This window comes from Carassius gibelio, chromosome A23, assembly GCF_023724105.1.
Source record: "Carassius gibelio isolate Cgi1373 ecotype wild population from Czech Republic chromosome A23, carGib1.2-hapl.c, whole genome shotgun sequence".
Taxonomy (NCBI): Eukaryota; Metazoa; Chordata; class Actinopteri; order Cypriniformes; family Cyprinidae; genus Carassius; species Carassius gibelio.
The window spans coordinates 3,892,438-3,911,431 of NC_068393.1; the positions used below are offsets into that span (position 1 = coordinate 3,892,438).

The 18,994-nt window shown below is 39.5% G+C and overlaps 1 protein-coding gene across 2 annotated transcripts in view; it reads left to right on the forward strand.

The window, feature by feature from the left end:
• LOC127944701 (protein kinase C and casein kinase substrate in neurons protein 1-like) overlaps positions 1–18,994 on the forward strand; it is a 43,621-nt gene that overhangs the window by 14,166 nt on the left and 10,461 nt on the right. Inside the window, exons 1-2 of one of the 2 annotated variants that reach the window (XM_052540892.1) lie at positions 8,362–8,527; positions 17,020–17,140. In XM_052540892.1, coding sequence (XP_052396852.1) covers positions 17,081–17,140 — 60 coding nt within the window. In that variant the 5' untranslated portion in view covers positions 8,362–8,527; positions 17,020–17,080. Of the gene's footprint in view, positions 1–8,361; positions 8,528–17,019; positions 17,141–18,994 lie in introns of those variants that run through there. The other variant, XM_052540891.1, reaches the window with a different exon arrangement.

Sequence of the window (18,994 nt, forward strand, 5' to 3'; positions counted from 1 at the left end):
GCTCTTGGACTAGTGCTCAGGATCATAGCAATGAACTCACAGCCTGCAGAAAAATGGTACAGCAGAACTTTTCAGTGCATTTGGAAAGGGAAATTAGCATACGCTATTGTCCAGCAATCGCTGTCATTGTTTTTATTCATAGCCAATTTTTTGGCAGCTATTGTTATATGAAATGAAATATATCTCTTTGATGGGTTGCTTCTATTAAAAAGCTGAGTCGTTGAAAGAAAAAGAAAAGAATCAGAAAGTGACTTGCAGTGCATTGATGTTTTCATCAGTTTATTCCTGCAGCTTTAATATTGGGTTAATTGGGTTAAGATAAAAGCTTATGAGAAGTCTCTAAATTGCAATAAGACCTGCACTGTGACAGTATTTGTCAAAGTGAATTGAATGAAAATATAGGCAAGTGGGAAATTACTGTTCTCTCTCTCTCTCTCTCTCTCTCTCTCTCTCTCTCTCTCTCTCTCTCTCTTTTGCTTTTAACAATCCAAACAGCATAAATCTGGTAGTGGAGAAATGAGTGCTTTTCTTTCTCACCTACATTAAAAGTAGACGTCCGGTTCTACTTCTCTGTCTGTCGATCATGTTTCTGGGCTGAGTAGTCTTCTCTGCTAAACCCATGAAGCCATCCTTTCAGCACAAGGAATCAGCAGAAAAGTGTGTGTTTTTATTATTATTGTTGTGTAACTTGGGCTTAGTCAAGTCACCATTATTTATATAGAACATTTAACAATACAGATTGTCAAGTAACTGAACAGCATTAAAAAGGAAAATAGTGTGTCAATAAAGCAAAAAGTCAGCTCATCACTGAATTCAGTGATGTCATCATCCAGCTCAGATCAGTTTAAATAGTATCTGTGCAATCAAGTCGACGATATCCCTGGATATTAGTTCAGGAACATACTGTAGCCTTTCAATGTTGAGCCCTTGAGCAAGACACACAGCCTCGAGCTTCTCCCTGTCCCTGTATTGAATCAATGCAAATCTCATTGGATAAAAAAGGTCTGTTTGATGACGGGTAACCAAATATCAGTCAGATCAAACCTCAAACCATTTGTTTTCATATCAGCAGCTCTCTACTCAAAATAGAAGCAGAAACATCCCGTTGTGTCTCATTGCAGAAATCTCTCAAATTAAAACTAGAAATGTCTCTTTGTGCTCAACATTTGAGGAAATATTGTATATAACCATCATGTGATTCCTTAATGCATTGTGATGTGCTCACTGGAAAAGATTCATACATGATAGCAGATGAAAAATACTGATTTAAATACATTTTATTGCCATAAAATACCATGTCCTTTGTAGTAAACGTTGCACAGATGTCAATTATGTACGTCACTGTAGGAGTTCAAGTTTGATAGCCCTCTTATGCTATCCATAACTATAAAGAAAGAAGGATCTCATCTGAAAAGTCTTCCAGTCCTGTTTCACGTCTGAGATTTGATGATCTTGACACGTTTGACCATTAGAGAGAACAACAGGTTCATGTTGGTTGATAATATATTTGTCTTGTATGAGTAGTTTCAAAACCAGAAGTGCTGAGTTGTCTGGATTTAATAACATCACCTGCTTCAGGGAATAGTTTCTGTGGAAGCACACAGAACATCTGTTCAACAAACTAGTTTATTGTTTAACGCACTGTTGTGTGGCAGATTATTGCTATAGCAGCATATGTCCAGTATCTTGAAGGGTAATGTGTGTGTGCGCTGTGTTTGTTAAATCCTGATGGCCTGTGGTAAGTAAACGAGAATGTATACAAAATGTGCTTCATTATGGGATGATCATTTGACAGGAATATTTTCTTACAAAGTTAAATATAAATAGTTTATATATTATCAATACTATATAAAACTATTTTATTTCAGCTAGTTGAACATTTTAATTAAGTTCAAGTTGATTTTTTATTTAAATAATATATATATTGAAATGAATTTTAGATGCACAAATACACAGTCTACTTTCCCTCTGGTCTTGTCACTGTGTCTGTGACTCTACTCTCATTGAAGGGACACTGTGACAGATCTGCATTCAAAAATAAAAACATACTTTCAGTGAAATGACAAATATCTGGGAGTGCAGTCTTGAAAGACAGCCGTCTTCACCTCTCATCCTCCTCCTGTTTCTCTTTCTCTTGATTTTGGCCACATCTTCTCTTGCCAGTGATCCGATGGGAGCGTTACGAGTGTGTGACGTGCAGAGATAAACCACTGAACGTCTGAAGGGGGAGTCCCTTCAACTGATCGTCTCCCATTATCTAGACAAAACACTCTTTATGTTAGCTTACTTGTGCTTAGCAAATCACAAAATCATCCTGCAAAATAGATGTTACCAACAACTATGTTTCCAGAGGATCACAAATGCACACACACACACACACACACACACATACTCTTAATGGTCATTCTTTCTCACTACAACAGACCCCTTGAACCTCAGTCACATGACTTGTTTAATCATGGCTCGGCCAATCAGGCTGCTTCTGATGCAAGCTCTCTCTGAGGGAGCGCTGTCTCCTAGCAACTCCCAGCATGCTCTTCTGGTGTGCTGTAAGCTCCTCAGATATTAGCTCCGCTCTGAGCTGCTTAGATGAGATAACAGACTGTAGCCAGAGCTCACCTGCGGGCCGCTCTCTCTCTCTTACACTCCTCCTGTCCATATCACCTCACATACAGCGGCAGTTTCTTCTCTCAGTGTTTGGTTCTGCAGAAAAGAAAAACAAAACTTAATGGTAATTTTTCACTATGGACATTTAGTTGAATGTCACGCTTGTGATAAAAATGTATCTGTATCAAGAGCATGTTGCATTATCTACAACAGACTGAAAATAAGTGCACTAGTTGGGGTCACTTCATCTACAGTGATATCATTGACTTGATTGCAAATAAATGCACAGACACTATTTAACTGAACAGAGATGACATCACTGAATTCAATGATGAACTGCCTTTAACTATCATTTTGCATTATTGAGACACTGTTTTCCTAATGAATGTTGTTCAGTTGCTTTGAAACAATGTATTTTGTTTAAAGCGCTATATAAATAAAGGTGACTTTGACTTTGACACTGAAATTAGATTGATCTGATATACATTTTCACAGCATTTTCTTTTAATCTGAGCATAGATGAGCCAAACCCATCTGTCACATGATGAAGACAGAGAGACATGGTAGTGCTCAATAATTATGGTTTGATCTCAAGTAATTGTTTTATTGTATTTTATTTATTTAAAAAAAAAACAAATCGGTCTGATGAGATGTGATGAGATGAGATGTTAGACTAGACTAGGCTATATGTCAGTAAAACACACTTCCCTGTCCCATCAGCCGCTGTACTGTGCTCACGGCGCACACTCTTCAACAGTAGCCTACGCAGATATGTGGAGCACACTCACTTCATCATAAATAACCCACACAAGAAATATGAGAATACATAACTAGTTCTGTCATCAGTCATGAAATCTCCAAAAAGGCAATTGAAGCTGCAAACTGTGTATGTATTTTATCACTATCTGCATGTCTCATCCATGAGTGTGCAATGTTGGACAGCAAGCATTTGGGAGTTTTGAGAAGTTGAATGCTCAATAAAGCTACAGTGAGCCCCTTTATTAAAATACCTGGAGGTGAGGAATAATACAGAAACAGTCATATTCACTCAGTATTACTTGACAAATATCTCAGTTACTGTTAAGTAGAAATTAATTGTACTCAGTTGTGTTTTAGGCACTAAAACAGTCCAGTACATTATAATCAAACACATTTTTATACTGACATAATGAGGATATATCAACTATTTTTTTTCTGCATTGCATTGTGCAATTTCATTAAGTCAGTGTTTGAGCACAATCCTGTCTTCTTTCTATGTAAATTAGACTCATTATAGATTGTGCCTGCTATGATTACCACTGCACTATTAGCGCATGTGAAAAGCAAACAGATTTTTAGTTTAAAAGAGACTTTTTCTAGCTATCATGGCAGCAGTGATTTATCAAATGATGGAGTGGAGCAGTTTATGAGCTTTAAATGACAGAGAAGAGCAGGGATGTATCCAGTCAAACACATTTAAAACGTCTGGTTTGAACTGCCTTCTCATCTGTTTCAGATCAGCTGTTCTGGACGCAGCGAGTCAGGGTCGGCATTGCAAATCATCATGAGTGATTTTAAACACAAGTAATCTAATTAACTTATCCCGAAATGAGTTGTTAACTCCATTGTTTCACAATCTTTGTTCATGTATGTAATTAATCCTGTACTGAAAATGCATTTTGCATGTAACACAAGAGTGTCAGCATACAAAAAGTTAGAGCATGTATTACGGATGCACTTATTGCTTTTGCATTTATGCTCTAAGTCAGTGTATTTATGCGTATAAAACGTATAAAAGAGACAATAGCAGAAAACTGTTCAATATCAGTTCATGTGAGTAAATTCATAAGACTTGTCTGCAGCAAACCCTGTTGCTGCAGGTAGATGAGTGCGATATATTTAGCAGCAGTCTCTGAAATCTGCTTACTATAATAGGTTTACATGTATGTACAGCAGTTTTCATTCACTAGACATGTGTTAACCCTTCACCATGATTTCCCAAAGAAACCCATCCTATTAACCTCACTTCAAGAAATAGTGACAGTATGTACTATAAGCTGCAGAAATGAATTATGTCTCTCACGTGGGCAGCACAAGTCAGAGTCCCAATTGCTGTTAATTAAAGAACGTCCTTTAGTGTTTAATGCTCATGTCTTCGATGTTCCTGTTGCTTGACTGGTAGACAGACCTCAGTGCTAGCGACAGCAAGGCTGCAGGCCATACTACTGTGGATAAAAGTCAATTTAACACATTCATTTACTACAATTGTAAAAATGTATGCTTTTAAAAATGTGCATGTTTAATAATGTTCTGTGACCTCTGTATAAAATCAATAACAAGGTGATTTCCAACAATCAGAACAATTAAAGTTTTATGTACAAAAAGAAAACAATTTTTTGTGAGTTTGCATGTCGGTCCAGATCAGTCCAGCAGCTGTGACTTCAGATGACAATCATGAGGAAATATAGTGACTTAGCCAATTTGTGTCTATAATCAATCTGCAACATTAATATAATGACTATATATTAGATATATATACTAGACTTTCAACTATATATGTATATATATATATATATATATATATATATATATATATATATATATATATATATATATATATATATATATATATATACATAGTTTATACATAGTTCAGTGGTGCCTGGGGCAGAAGAGGGACTGGGGGGAGGGACGGGATCAAGTTCGGGACATCTTTGTTGCTAATGAGACCCACCACAGCTGTGTCATCTGCAAACTCAATGAAGAGGTTGGAGTTGTGTGAAGGTGTGCAGTCGTGGGTCAGCAGAATGAAGAGGAGGGGGCTCAGCACACATCCTTGGGGTTCCCCAGTGTTCAGTGTGATGGTGCTGGATGTGTTGCTGCCGACCCGTACTGCCTGAGGTCTTCCAGTCAGAAAGTCCAACAGCCAGTTGCACAGCGAAGAGTTGAGCCCCAGCTGAATCTGTTTGTAAATGAGCTGCTGAGGGGTGATTGTGTTGAATGCTGAACTGAAGTCTATGAACAGCATTCTGACATATGAGTCCTTTTTGTCCAGATGTGTGAGTGCTGAGTGGACGGCAATGGTGATGGCATCATCGGTCGACTGGTTGGACCGATATGCAAACTGGAAGGGGTCCGGGAGGGGGTGGTGGTTGGTATTGGGGGGGGGCAGACTTGATGTGGTGCATGACTAGCCATTCAAAGCACTTCATGAGGATGGGGGTAAGTGCAACAGGACGGTAGTCATTAAAGCAGGATGGAGATGGCTTCTTCGGAACTGGAATGATGGTGGTAGTTTTGAAACATGTGGGAACAACAGCCTGACTCAGTGAGATGTTGAAAATGTCTGTGAAGACATCAGTGAGTTCTGCTGCACAGTCTCTCAGTACAAGCCCTGGGATGTTGTCAGGACCCAGAGCTTTGCATGCATTGATCCTGCTGGTACAGTTCATCCTGTGCTGGTACAGTTCATTTAGTGCGTCGTTCCTGTTGCTGTTGATGTTGTTCGGGGGAATGTAACCTGAAATGAGCAGTATGGCAGTATATTCCCTCGGCAGATAGAACGGCCCACACTTTATAATCATAAACTCCACCAGGGGTGAGCAGTGTTTGCAGATCACAACAGCATCGCGGCACCACGCGTCATTGATGTAAACACAAAGCCCGCTCTGCTGGTTTTTCCTCCCGCTAAGAGAGCTCTGTCCGCTCGATAGCACGTCAGCTGGTCGAGCTGAATAGAGCCGTCTGGAACGCTGTTGCTGAGCCATGTTTCCGTGAACACAAAAACACAACACTTTCTTACAGTCCTCTGAGTTGAGCGTAGTAATCGAATGCAATCCAGTTTATTGTCCAACGAGCGTATGTTAGCCAGTACGATGGTGGGGATAGATGGCTTGTGTGGGTAAGCCGTTAGCCTAGCCCGGATACCTCTGTGCTAATCCCTCTTCTGCTTCCTCTCACGCCACTTGTGGCACCTCCGCTGTGGGCGAGATACAGTAGTGGGGGTCAGTGATGGTGTAGGCCTCCGTTGAAGACAGAGATCCCGCAGCTCCTCCGCGTGCAAGGAGTTTAACTGTAAAACAGACGTGATGACGACGTACAAAAACACTGCGACTCACAAGACAAAAAACATGTCTTAAAGTCTATTAACGTCTTATTCTGCATATAATTTTCTAGATCATTTAACCTTAATATTTAACAACTACAACAAATACCTGCTTTCTGTCAATAACCAGCATATTATTCACTTACTGAGGAAAAACCCTTGGTTTAATAGTGGGCATGTGTTCCCTAATCTTAAACGTTACCTTAAAATGATTCAAATATTGAACTGACAGTCCTGAAAACAGAAGAAAGATTGACAGATGACAGTACAAAAAAAGTCATGTTAAATGTCTTTCAGTTCCATTTTTTTTTCACAGACATGGAAGCTATTTTCCAGATGAACATGTTGGATGTAGTATTGTAGAAGCAGTGTGACGTGGTTATTGTCATTCCAGCTCTGAAGGTGCACCGTTTGAGAGTGTTTTTCTAGAGAATCAAAGCTTCTTTCAGTTGTTTGTCAGCTTGACTGGTTTGATGTGACTGTTTGTTGAGTTTAATTTTACCATATGACGGGTTCCACAGCTTCAAAACACAGAGTGCACAAATTTCCCCTCACCAGAGCGACCCTGCAGCTTTCCATCACAGTGTTCCCCAGTGTGCTGCCTCCGACCCAACCTCTCTCTCTCTCTCTCCCTCTATCTTTCTCTCTCTTCAAGGCATGATATGTGTATTGTAGTGTTGCCAAAGAATTTGAAGTATATGTTAAATACAGAATATAATAACAGCACCAAAGTAATAAAGGAGACAATAAATGAGTAATAAATAAGAGGGAAAAAGAGCAGAAAGTATCTCTAATATTAATTATAACAATTATGTACAATGAAGAATATGTAAAATAACCAAATGAACCATTTGATGTGTATGGTGTAATTTAGTAATTTAGAGTAAAGAATGAACAATTCAGTGCTTTAGACTGTGGAGAGTATGTCTCTTGTAGTGCTGTAATTGGAGCAGACGAGAGGAAAGTGTTTCTCATCCTCAGTTTGATTCAGCTCACAGTGTTTGTATAATCACTCTTCTCTCGGTGTCCAGGATCTTTTATGTCTTCCTTTCTCTATTTCCAAATCATGATCACGGAGTCGATATTTTGAAAGCATTTGTCTTTTATTTAAATTTTCTAATTGATAATAATTAGCATTTTGGTATTTCAGCGTGTAAGGGGTATAAGCCCAGGTCAGCGCTGCAGGCATTGCTAGAAGTACCTCTGTTTACACTTGGTGATTTAATTTGATCCATGTTTTAATTGGCAAAACCGTGGTTTGATGGCATTAAATGCCCCCCGTGCCTCTCATTCAGGGTCTTCACAGTCAGACTGAAGCCCCCTGATGCTGAGATCTCAGTGTAAGTGTAGCTGCTGCTGTGCTCCAGAACTGAACTGCTATCTGACCCTGGTTTGATCAAGGTCGACCGTCAGAGCCCACTCCTCACAGTACTGTTCTTTTTTTGACCGCACATTTACTGTTTATATGGATGATAACATCAAATGTTTTCCACCAATGCCAATTTGAAACAATCTTTATAGTTAACAATCCAGCCAAATAGAGTCGAAAGCGTCTCTCTCTCTAACTCTCTTTCTTTCTCTCTGTCTCTCTCTCTCGTTCTCTCGCTCCTCCCCGTAACCCCTCGTCTCATGCCGTCTAAGCCATTCAAGTGGAACACTGCAGGATTATCCTCTGCATGAGCTCCAGACGCACTCCACAACCAAGACCGCATAAGAAACAAGTACTGAACTAAAACAATAAACACTGCTAATATCACCGACCGGACCTGTGTAATCATATCTGGATAATTTTACTCTTAAAAATCCTACCATTGTCTGTGAATGGGTTCTCCGGTGGTAAGTCCATAGCTTGATTTATCAAAACAAAGAGCTGGATACTTTGTGCATGGAAGGTTTTTTGTCATTTGGAGTAGATTTATTTTGGGGCTAGTTATTAACAATTTACATTTACAACAACCTTACCAACTGTTAATACGCAGCAGATAATTGTTTATTGAGACAAAGGGTGCTGTCAATAGATAGTTAATGGTAAGAATTGATCCCCAAATGAAAGTGTGACCAGTAAATTATAGTTAAAAGTGTCCAGCATATGTGTGAAGTCTTACAGTACTGTGGTAAAAACCTCCTTTGTGTCTCATGAAGGTTGAGAGTGAGCAGAGCTGTAGTCTACACACAGAGAAACTGTCTGACGCTATTTGAAAAATCTCAATATCAGTATACCACTATAAATTACCTTTTTAGGTGCACTTACATAGCTAGATGATCCAAAACTCATAATCACACAATAATATAGCAGAAGATTCAGCATGCTTTGCAGTAACAGCCTTTTCAAGTCAAGTCACCTTTCTTTATATAGCGCTTTAACAATATAGATTGTAACAAAGCAGCTGAACAGCATTAAACACCTTATTTAGGAGCTCTTTTAGGCTGCTCTCTTTAGGGTGCGAGTATGCTCATTATACCACTGTGCCAGACTGTTTTCCTTAGCCTTCCTTAAGCGTAAAGGAGCAACCGTATATAAAATGCTAAATTATGAGTCCATAATTTCTGTAACATCATCAAGTTGTTCTGAGTTTTTGGATGTGCTAAGGATGTGCTAAAAGAGATAGCTGTGGAAGCATTTCCATCAATATTGCTCCTCTGTATTGTTGGCAGTATAGCTGTGGTGTGGACTTCACTATTGTCAAATAATTAGAATGATTAAGACTTTAAGTTGTAGTTGAGTTATCGTATAGTTATCATCCTTGGTGTAAACTGACCTTTATTATTTACTCTTATGGAATTACTTCTTAAGATACCTCTAGTGGAGACACAATGTCCTTTCACTTTGGTCCTCATAATCTGAATGAGTGAGAGCTGAATATGGACTCGCTGTTGAAATCATGAAATATTAATATAATTACTGTAACCCAACTGAACACAGTGCTATTCCTGATATTAAGTCAAGTGAAGTCAAGTCAGGTCACCTTTATTTATATACCGATTTTAACAATATAGATTGTAACAAAGCAACTGAACAGCATTAAATAGGAAAATAGTGCAAATAATGAAAAAAATGTTAATTATTGAATTAATTTATGTAATCATCCAGCTCAGTTCAATTTAAATAGTATCTGTGCAATCATTTGCAATCAAGTTTACGATATCGCTGTGGATGAAGTGTCCCCAACTAAACAAACCAGAGATAGCAAAGGCAAGGAACCAAAACTCCATCTGTGACAGAATGTAGAAAAATCCTTGGGAGAAACCAGGCTCAGTCGGGGAGTCAGTTCTCCTCTGACCAGACGAAACCAGTAGTTCAATTCCAGGCTGCAGCAAAGTCAGATTGTGCAGAAGAATCATCTGTTTCCTGTGGTCTTGTCCTGGTGGTCCTCTGAGACAAGGTCTTTACAGGGATCTGTATCTGGGGCTCTAGTTGTCCTGGTCTCCGCTGTGTTTCATTGATGTAGAGGTCCTTTCTAGGTGCTGATCCACCATCTGGTCTGGATACGTACTGGATCCGGGCGACTGCAGTGACCCTCTGATCTGGATACAGACTGGATCTGGTGGCTACGGTGACCTCGGAAATAAGAGAGAAACAGACTAAAATTAGCGTAGATGCCATTCTTCTAACGATGTTGAAAGTACATTGTGTGTTATGGGAAGTGTTCCTGGGGATTAGGGATCTCCCGCCAGCTGTTGATTTTGATATTCTAGATATTATCAAATTGCCAGTTTTGAGAACACAGTGGATGTGGAGGACTATAATGTAACAAGAGCACATTCAAATACTGAGGTACTAAACCATTCAGGGCTTTATAATTAATAAGCAATATTTTAAAATCTATATGATGTTTGATAGTGAGCCAGTGCAGTGTTGACAGGACCGGGCTAATATGGTCATACTTCCTGGTTCTAGTAAGAACTCTTGCTGCTGCATTTTGGACTAGCTGTAGTTTGTTTAATAAGTGTGCAGAACAACCACCCAATAAAGCATTACAATTATCTAGCCTTGAGGTCATGAACTCATGAATTAACCTTTCTGTATTTGACATTGAGAACATAGGTTATAATCTAGATATATATTTGAGATCGGAAAATGCAGTTTTACAAATGAAAGAAATGTGGCATTCAAGGGAAAGATTGCTATCAAATAGCACACCTAGGTTCCTAACTGATGACAAAGAATTCACAGAGCATCCTTCAAGTCTTAGACAGCATTCTAGGTTATTACATGCAGAGTTTTTTGGTCCTATAATTAACACAAAATTTAGCAGTAAGAAATTACTCCTCATCCAGGTTTTTATATTGACTATCTATTCCATTAATTTTTAAAATTGTTATGCTTCAGTGAGTCTCATCAGCATAACAGTGAAAGCTAACACCATGCTTCCTGATGATATCTACCAAGGGTAACATGTAAAGTGTGAAAAGTAATGGCCCTAGTACTGAGCCTTGAGGTACTCCATACTGCACTTATGATAGATATGATACTTATTCATTCACTGCTACAAATTGATGGTGGTAAGATAAGTACAAATCCTCACAGATACCATTTTTCTCTAAGAAGGAATATAATTGTTAAGATACTGCCTTTTCTAGTATCTTGGACAGAAAAGGAAGAATCGAGATCAATCTTTAAGTAACTAGTTTTTGGGGTCAATTTGTGTTTTTTTGATGAGTTTGATGGTTTTGGGGACATATCCTAATGACAATGAGGAATTAATAATAGTCAGAAGAGGATCTATGACTATGACTAAACTTCTTTACTAGCGAGTTTGTTCACACTCTATTCCCAACGTTGGCTACCAGCCATACAAAAGTGGGTCATACCAACTACACGAACTGTATTTGGGGGTACTGGACAGAGCCACTCAGTGCATATACTACATCCCCATTTTTAAGCTATAAACAAAATATTAATCAGACATAGAGCAAGGAAAGTATGCTGAAAATATCACCAGTGTATAAAATAAACATTTGCTATGAACAAGCAATAGTAACAATAATATAGCATACTTAAGTAAGCACATTATCCTTAAACCGTGCCGGTTGTCTGACGATACGTCCAGTTCTCGTGTATTCCGGATTTTGCACACTCCTTTTCACATGATGAGAAGGCTCAATTGGAGCAAGATTTGGAACAGTGTCGTTGCTCAAGTCATTGTCAGTGTCTATGGAACAGTCAGGTTGTGAGTCACATTTAATTGACCTGTCAGGCCTGAGCTGACATCTGTTCCTGTGGTAAATTGTGCCCGTTGATGTGACAACGTCATATGAGAAGGGCTCTTCTCGGATACTGACAACTGTGGCTGGTTTCCATGCATTTCTGATTGTCATATATACTCTCTGTCCCCCCTTGAAGGCTGGAAGTGGGGCTGCTGTTCTATCATACCATCTTTTTTTCTGTGATTGAAGATGCTGCAGCGCTTCCTGGATGTGTGTAGGTATAGAAGGTTTCAGATTAGCTTTGCTGGCCGGTAAAGTGGACAAAAGACTCTGCCCATAAAGAACTGGGCTAGGGAGTATTTGAGACCGGTGACAGGAGTGTTGGTGAGCTAGGTGAGGCTCATGCCAGACTGAGCAGTTTTCAGCCTCGATTTGACAGTCTTTACGGCTCTCTCTGCCATGCCATTGGACTTAGGGAAATTTGGGCTGGAGTGTGTGATGTTGAAACCCCAGTCAAGAGCAAATCGAGCCATTTCAGCATTGGCAAATGGTACATGATCTGCAATCAGGGTCTCAGGCACACCATGTCTTGCAAACACTTTTTTTAAAATGTGTTATCAGTGAGGCTGATGTTTTGTCTGACAACTTTAGGACCTCTGGATATTTAGAGAAATAGTCCACAATCAGAAGAAATGAACATCCCTGTAAGTCAAAAATGTCAGCACCTATTTTCTGCCAGGGTCCCGTTGGAACTGGATGTGAGATAAGTGGCTCCTTTTGATTTTCAGGATGACTCTCTTGACAGAAACTACAGGCTTCCACCATCTGATGTACGGCTTCAGTGAGTCCTGGCCAGTAGAAGCATGGTCTGGCGTGTGCTAGAGACCGCTGTATACCCCCCTGATGTGCAGCATGAAGTCGTTTAAGCACTTCTGGTTGCAGTGCATGAGGTACGATGATGCGATCATCTTTCATGAGTAGCTCATCTTCTATGCTAATAGTGTGTCTGACTGGCCAGTAAGCTTGAGCAGCCAGTGGGACATTTTTCTTTCTGTCCGGCCATCCTTAGCTGCTGTATCAGTTGAAGCTCAGGATCTGACTGTGTGGCTTGTTGGATCATATGCATGATGTTACCACAAGGTGATTCTCCATTCAGTGCATAGATGACTTTCTCTTCACTCAGGTCTAGACTCTCCATTGCATCAGACCAGATGTATGCTCTGGACATCGTGTCAGCGATATGCATCTGGTTGTAAACAATGTGGATGTCATACCTTTGTAGCTGGAGCAGCATTCTTTGAAGGCGTGCTGGTGCTGCGCCTATGGGTTTGGAGAATATCACCTCAAGTGGTTTGTGATCCGACTGAGCTCTAATGGGTACACCGTAAACATGCTGGTGGAACTTTCTCAGAGTGAAGACTATGGCCAGTAGCTCTTTTTCTATCTGGGCATAGTTCTTTTCAGCGGCAGATAGCTCTCTCGAAGCATATGCAATTGGTTGCTGTTGCTGCATTAGAGCGGCCCCCAAGCCGTCTTTTGAGGCATGTGCCTGCACTTCTATTGGCTCCTTTGGGTTGAAATGTCCAAGGACAGGTACAGTTGCTATGGCTGTTCTGAGTTTTTCAAGTGCTAACTGCTGTTCAGGATGCCATTGCCAGTCTATGTCTTTCCTTAGCAACAGCCTGAGTGGTGCAGTGAGGGTGGCTTCATTGGGAATGAATTGCGACAGGTAGCGTGTCATACCTAGCAGACGTTGAAGGGCATTTCTGTCAGTGGGAGGGGAAAACTGCACCTTTGAGATTGCACCTTTGAAAATCAAGACCTTGGCCTCATCAGGCTTCACTCCATCAGGGGTGATTACATGGCCTAGGTAAGTCACCTCATTGACCATATACTGCAACTTGTCTTAGTTGAATCTCACATTTAGACTCAACGCTCTGTTCATCACTTTCTCTAGGATGACATCATGCTCTGCTTTGGTGAATGCCGCTATGAACATGTCATTAGCCACCATGAAAACACCTTCAATGTCCCCAAAGCTTTCTGAGTTCAAGCGCTGAAATACCTAGCTCGCTGACTTTATGCCAAAAGGCATGTGATGAAAACGGTACATGCCCCACGGCGTGTTGAAAGCACAGAGATCTGCTGGCTCCTCATCTAGTTGAATCTGCTTAGCCGTCCTTCTCATCCAGGATGGTGAACAACGTTTTGCCGGCTAGCTTACTCCATATGTCCTCCAGAGTGGGAGTATTGTAGTGGTGGCAGAGTATGGCCTTGTTAAGGTCTCTGGGGACCAGGCAGACTCTCAGTGTGCCGTTCTTTTTTCTGTAATGCAGAGACTGCTAATCCATGCAGTAGGTTTAGACACTTTGCTTATTAAACCCCTTTTCTCCAAGTCATCTAGTGTCTCTTTAAGTCTGTCATGGACTGCATATGGTATCTTCCTGCAGCCGTGTGTTACCGGAGGAATGGACAGGTCAGTGTGAATATGGTGCAATCCTGGAAACTGGCCCAAACCTTGAAACACTGATGCATAGCGGCTGAGAAGCTCAGTTTTTGTGGCAGGTGACGACGGGGCGAGAGCGTCTACTTTTCTTATGAGGTCCAACTGCACACATGCCTGTCTCCCCAGTAGGGCTATATCTGATGCTGTAGTCACAAAGAACATCATGTCAGTTGTTTTATTGTTAGCATGCACATGTAGTTAAACAACACCTTCTGGTTTGATGCGGGTGGCTCCATACAAGCACTGTGTTTGTCTTTTGGATGTTCACAGGAACCTGAAGCTGATCAATGATTTTCTTTGGAATGACATTTGCTTCGGCGCCCGCGTCGAGCTTGAAATCGACAACTGTGCCTGCTATACTCAGTTTTGTGTACCAGCCTGTATCTGATGTGTTTGAGTGTACTACCAAACCACAAACAGTGCGTCTATTCCAGATATCTCAGTATCTATGTCAATCGCGTCCATTTTGGCTTTAGATTTGCACACTAGTGCAAAGTGGTTCTCTTTGCCACATTTTTTACATACTCCATTATAGGCAGGGCACTGCGTTGGCATGTGAATGCATCGGCATTTGCCACAATTTTTTGAATGTGCTCTAGTTGGCGCTGTCATTTGTTTGTGCACTGCCGGTTTATTTGTTCTCCATTTAGGCTGCTGACCATTTTTTGTGAGGGCATGCACAAATTGTGTTTCTGATGGTGCTGCCATAGCTGTATATTGTGCCCTCGTGCCTTCTTTAGCTCTGCAAATGTCAATGGCTTTTGAAAGGGTTAACTCGTTAACCAACGTTGGCTACCAGCCATACAACAGTGGGTCATACCAACTACACAAACTGTTCATGTCTGCGGTGTAACATGGGGTTTCATCAAAATTATGATTTTTAATGACATGATTCATGGGCAATTCTAATTCAAATCAGTAAGACTGTATGTTGATGCAAAATAACTAGGTAATCTAACAGTGGGCTGAGCAAAATAAAGTTTAAAATGTAAGAACTGATTCAGTGTAAACGGTTCATAGTCTAATAAGTTTTGTTTAGTGTACAGTTGCTGTTGTTCATGAAGAAAATACCTTTTTAAGAAATTAATATAGAAATTCTCAATAAACCATCCATTTATGTCCAATTATGTATTTTCTTAACCTTTCTGGTAATGAATTACTCTTCAGTGATTCAAGTCTTTTTTTGTAGGGCAGACATCATTAATGCTTTTTTATGTTAAATGCTTCATATTACTTGGCTATTATAAAGCCACGATGAAACCTGAAGACTCTTGCCAGATGGCTGTCTGTGTCATTATGGGTCCTCTGTTGTGCTCAGTATGTGTCATCAGACATCGTGGGCTTAAGGAATTTGGGTTTTTAGAAACTGGGTTAAAGACTCATTAAACATGTTCACTTTCCCATTGCTCAGGGGTCCAGGTTTACTGTGATATCAATCTATTTATATTTGTCTCAGCTATACTTCTAGCTTTGTGAAGCCCATGGCTAGTAGAGCAGGTCACACAGGTTCTGGTTTATTGATGTAAATCTTTTTCACAGTATACACAACTTTTTTTTCCCGCTGATAAAGAATTTGTGGTAAATGTGTTAATGAAGTAGCAGGAAGTAAACTTTTAAAAAGTATTTAGTATGGAAATAATTAACTTTGAATGTAGAATATTGACTTGACTATGAACTGAATGTAATGTTTTTTTGAATATTTAGTTGCATATTATTTGCAATATGAATGTTGCAAATGGTTTCCAAAATGAAAATGTATTCATTTAAATTAATACGAAATGCAATTAGTTGAAATAAAAAGTGCTTGTTTCATCTTCATTTGCAACTTCATGATTATTGTATTGTATTAATCTACAATATTCATGATTTCTATAGTCTTTTTTAAAGGTTAAAGTGTACAATTTAGTACATTTGAAATATATGACCTCTAAAAGTAATATTGGGGAAAACATTACTGTTAAAATAACTTTACATGCACTTTAGTATGTCAGTCAAGACATTAAAATAAGTGTTTTTAATGTAAAATAACTGCTTTAAAACATGGCAAAAGATTAATTTGGCATTATTATAAGTGCTCTTTTTAAATGTAAAAACATATTTTGAATATTTAAGAAACAATCATGAAAATGTCTCTTGAAATACACTTAAGCAATCATTTATCTCATTAATATTATATATGCAAAACATTTTTTAAATACTTTCTACATTTAAAGGAAACTACAAGTGCACATTCATTATAACTAAGCACACTTCCTTTTCACAAGCAAATGCATAAATGTCAAAGAAACCGTCTCTACTTCATTTTACCTCTTGACTGTCTGATTTCTAAAAGTCCTTGTATGATTTTTTCAATAGACTCTGATAAACAATGTTGAGGCTCATGAAGTGTTCTTCATCTTGAACTATGACTGAGCATCATCACTGATAACATTGTGTTGTTAGCACTGCGTTGTTCATTCTGCTGCTAACCAATATATTGCATACTAGCATAATATATTCTAATATTTGGCTTCTTTATTTTGAATATGACCACCTAGTATTTTATAATTTCAGACAGATGTTTTGTGAAAATTGAGCTTATGCTTTTTTTCAAATGAATTTGCCAGTTTTGATATTTCATTCTCAAGTGCAATTGCATTCATACATTAATTTGTCTCTGTCTCTTTCTCTTTAGTGCTTGAGGAAGTCCGCTTTTCTGCAGACGTGCACAGTATTGCCTCACATCACCCAGCACCATGTCTGGCTCTTACGATGAATCCGCTGTTGCTGATGAGGCCATGGACAGCTTTTGGGAGGTACAAAGACCACCATTTCCTTCCTTTAAATGTTGCATTGCTAAGTTATTCAGCCGGTCATCAATAGTTGTGTTGTTTTTAAGCCAGCTCTGGTTGGAAAACAGGAGGATGCTGTGTTCACAGTATCTCAATCTGCCAGAAAGCTCTCAATGAGCTCTATTTAGATGACACTGTTGGCTCCTGTGATGTTGCCAGAGCCCTTCACATCACCCTTTATGAGGCTCTGGCAGCACTACAATCTTAACATCATGTCAGTATTAGGTCAAAGTAATCGCATATTCAATCAGTGCTCAGTTAGCGATGTAGACCAAGATTTTAGTGTGTTTTTGAGCAGTTTTTAAGTAGATTATCCAGCACAAGGTCTATTGAGTTCCAGAGCAGCACCTGCATCCTGACTGCAGTCTGAAAGCATTGGAAGTGCCAGATTCACGTCTGACTTATATGGGTTTTTATTTACTGACTAGAAGAAGGACTTTACTCTAAAGGCTGTTCAGAATGGAATATTACACTGTAAAATGTAATAAGTTGAGTATACTAAGAAAACAACTGAAACGAATTGCCTTAAAATGTTCACAAAAAGTAGTTCATTATTTTTTAGTTGATACAGCTTAACACAACTTTGTATAGGTAACCAGAATATGAAGGTAATTCGTAACTTAATTTGATAAGTTAAAAAAGTACTGACTCAAACACAAAGAATTGTTTTTCATGAAAATAATGAAAACAAGTTTTATGTTAAAAACATAACATAAACATTTTTTTTTTTTTTTACCATGGACTGGTTAAAGGGGGGGTGAAATGCTCGTTTTCACTCAATATCCTGTTAATCTTGAGTACCTATAGAGTAGTACTGCATCCTTCATAACTCCAAAAAGTCTTTAGTTTTATTATATTCATAAGAGAAAGATAGTCTGTACCGATTTTTCCCGGAAAAACACGACCGACTGGAGGCGTGACGTGTGGGCGGAGCTAAAGAATCACGAGCGCGAGTAGGCTTTTGCGTTGAGAGCGTTTGGAAGCTGTGACATTACCGTGAGGACAAAACCAACCAAAACAAACCATGGCTAGCAGTCAGATTCAGCGTATATTTATGATCCAGAATCAGATCCAGAGGCTGAAACTGAACGAGAGCAGCAGCAGCAACGACTCGCTCCGAGCGGGGCTCGAACCCAGGTCTCTGGCATGAGAGGCGGACGCACTAACAAGGAGGCAGAGATATTTGAAGGAGTTTTACTCACCGCCTGCGGTTCCAACACACGATCGTGGTCCTTTATCGTTGGGATTGCATCATCCTTAAGAAATAAACGATACGCAAATCCGTCGTCAAACTGGGCCTTGTTTGTAAAACAAGCATCTTCGAAATGCAGGGAACAAACACAAACACTTGCACAACTCCGTTGATGTTCTGTAAAAATAAACTCCATCCACTGGTCCCTTAATGCTGTTTTTTTTGGTAATCTGTACAGGGTTGTCTTGCCCTGGCAACCAAAAACACACTTCTTTTGTGACATTTCGCGATGCTCTCGCTCTGATCAGTGAAGTCTGTTGTGCTCTCAGTGCTCTGCTATACGGGAGCGCGCGCTCTTCCGGCAGAAGTGCCTCAGGACCCATATAAGGAAATTCAGCTCCATTTAACGTCACACAGAGCCATACTCAAAAAAACTTTCCGAAACTTGTGACAAACCGGAAGGAGTATTTTTGGAACAGAAATACTCCTTCAAACGTACAACTTAATTTTTGAAACTTTGTCCATGTTTAGCATGGGAATCCAACTCTTTAACAGTGTAAAAAACTCAGTATGCATGAAATAGCATTTCACCCCCCCCCCCTTTAATATTTACAACAAACCTTTGG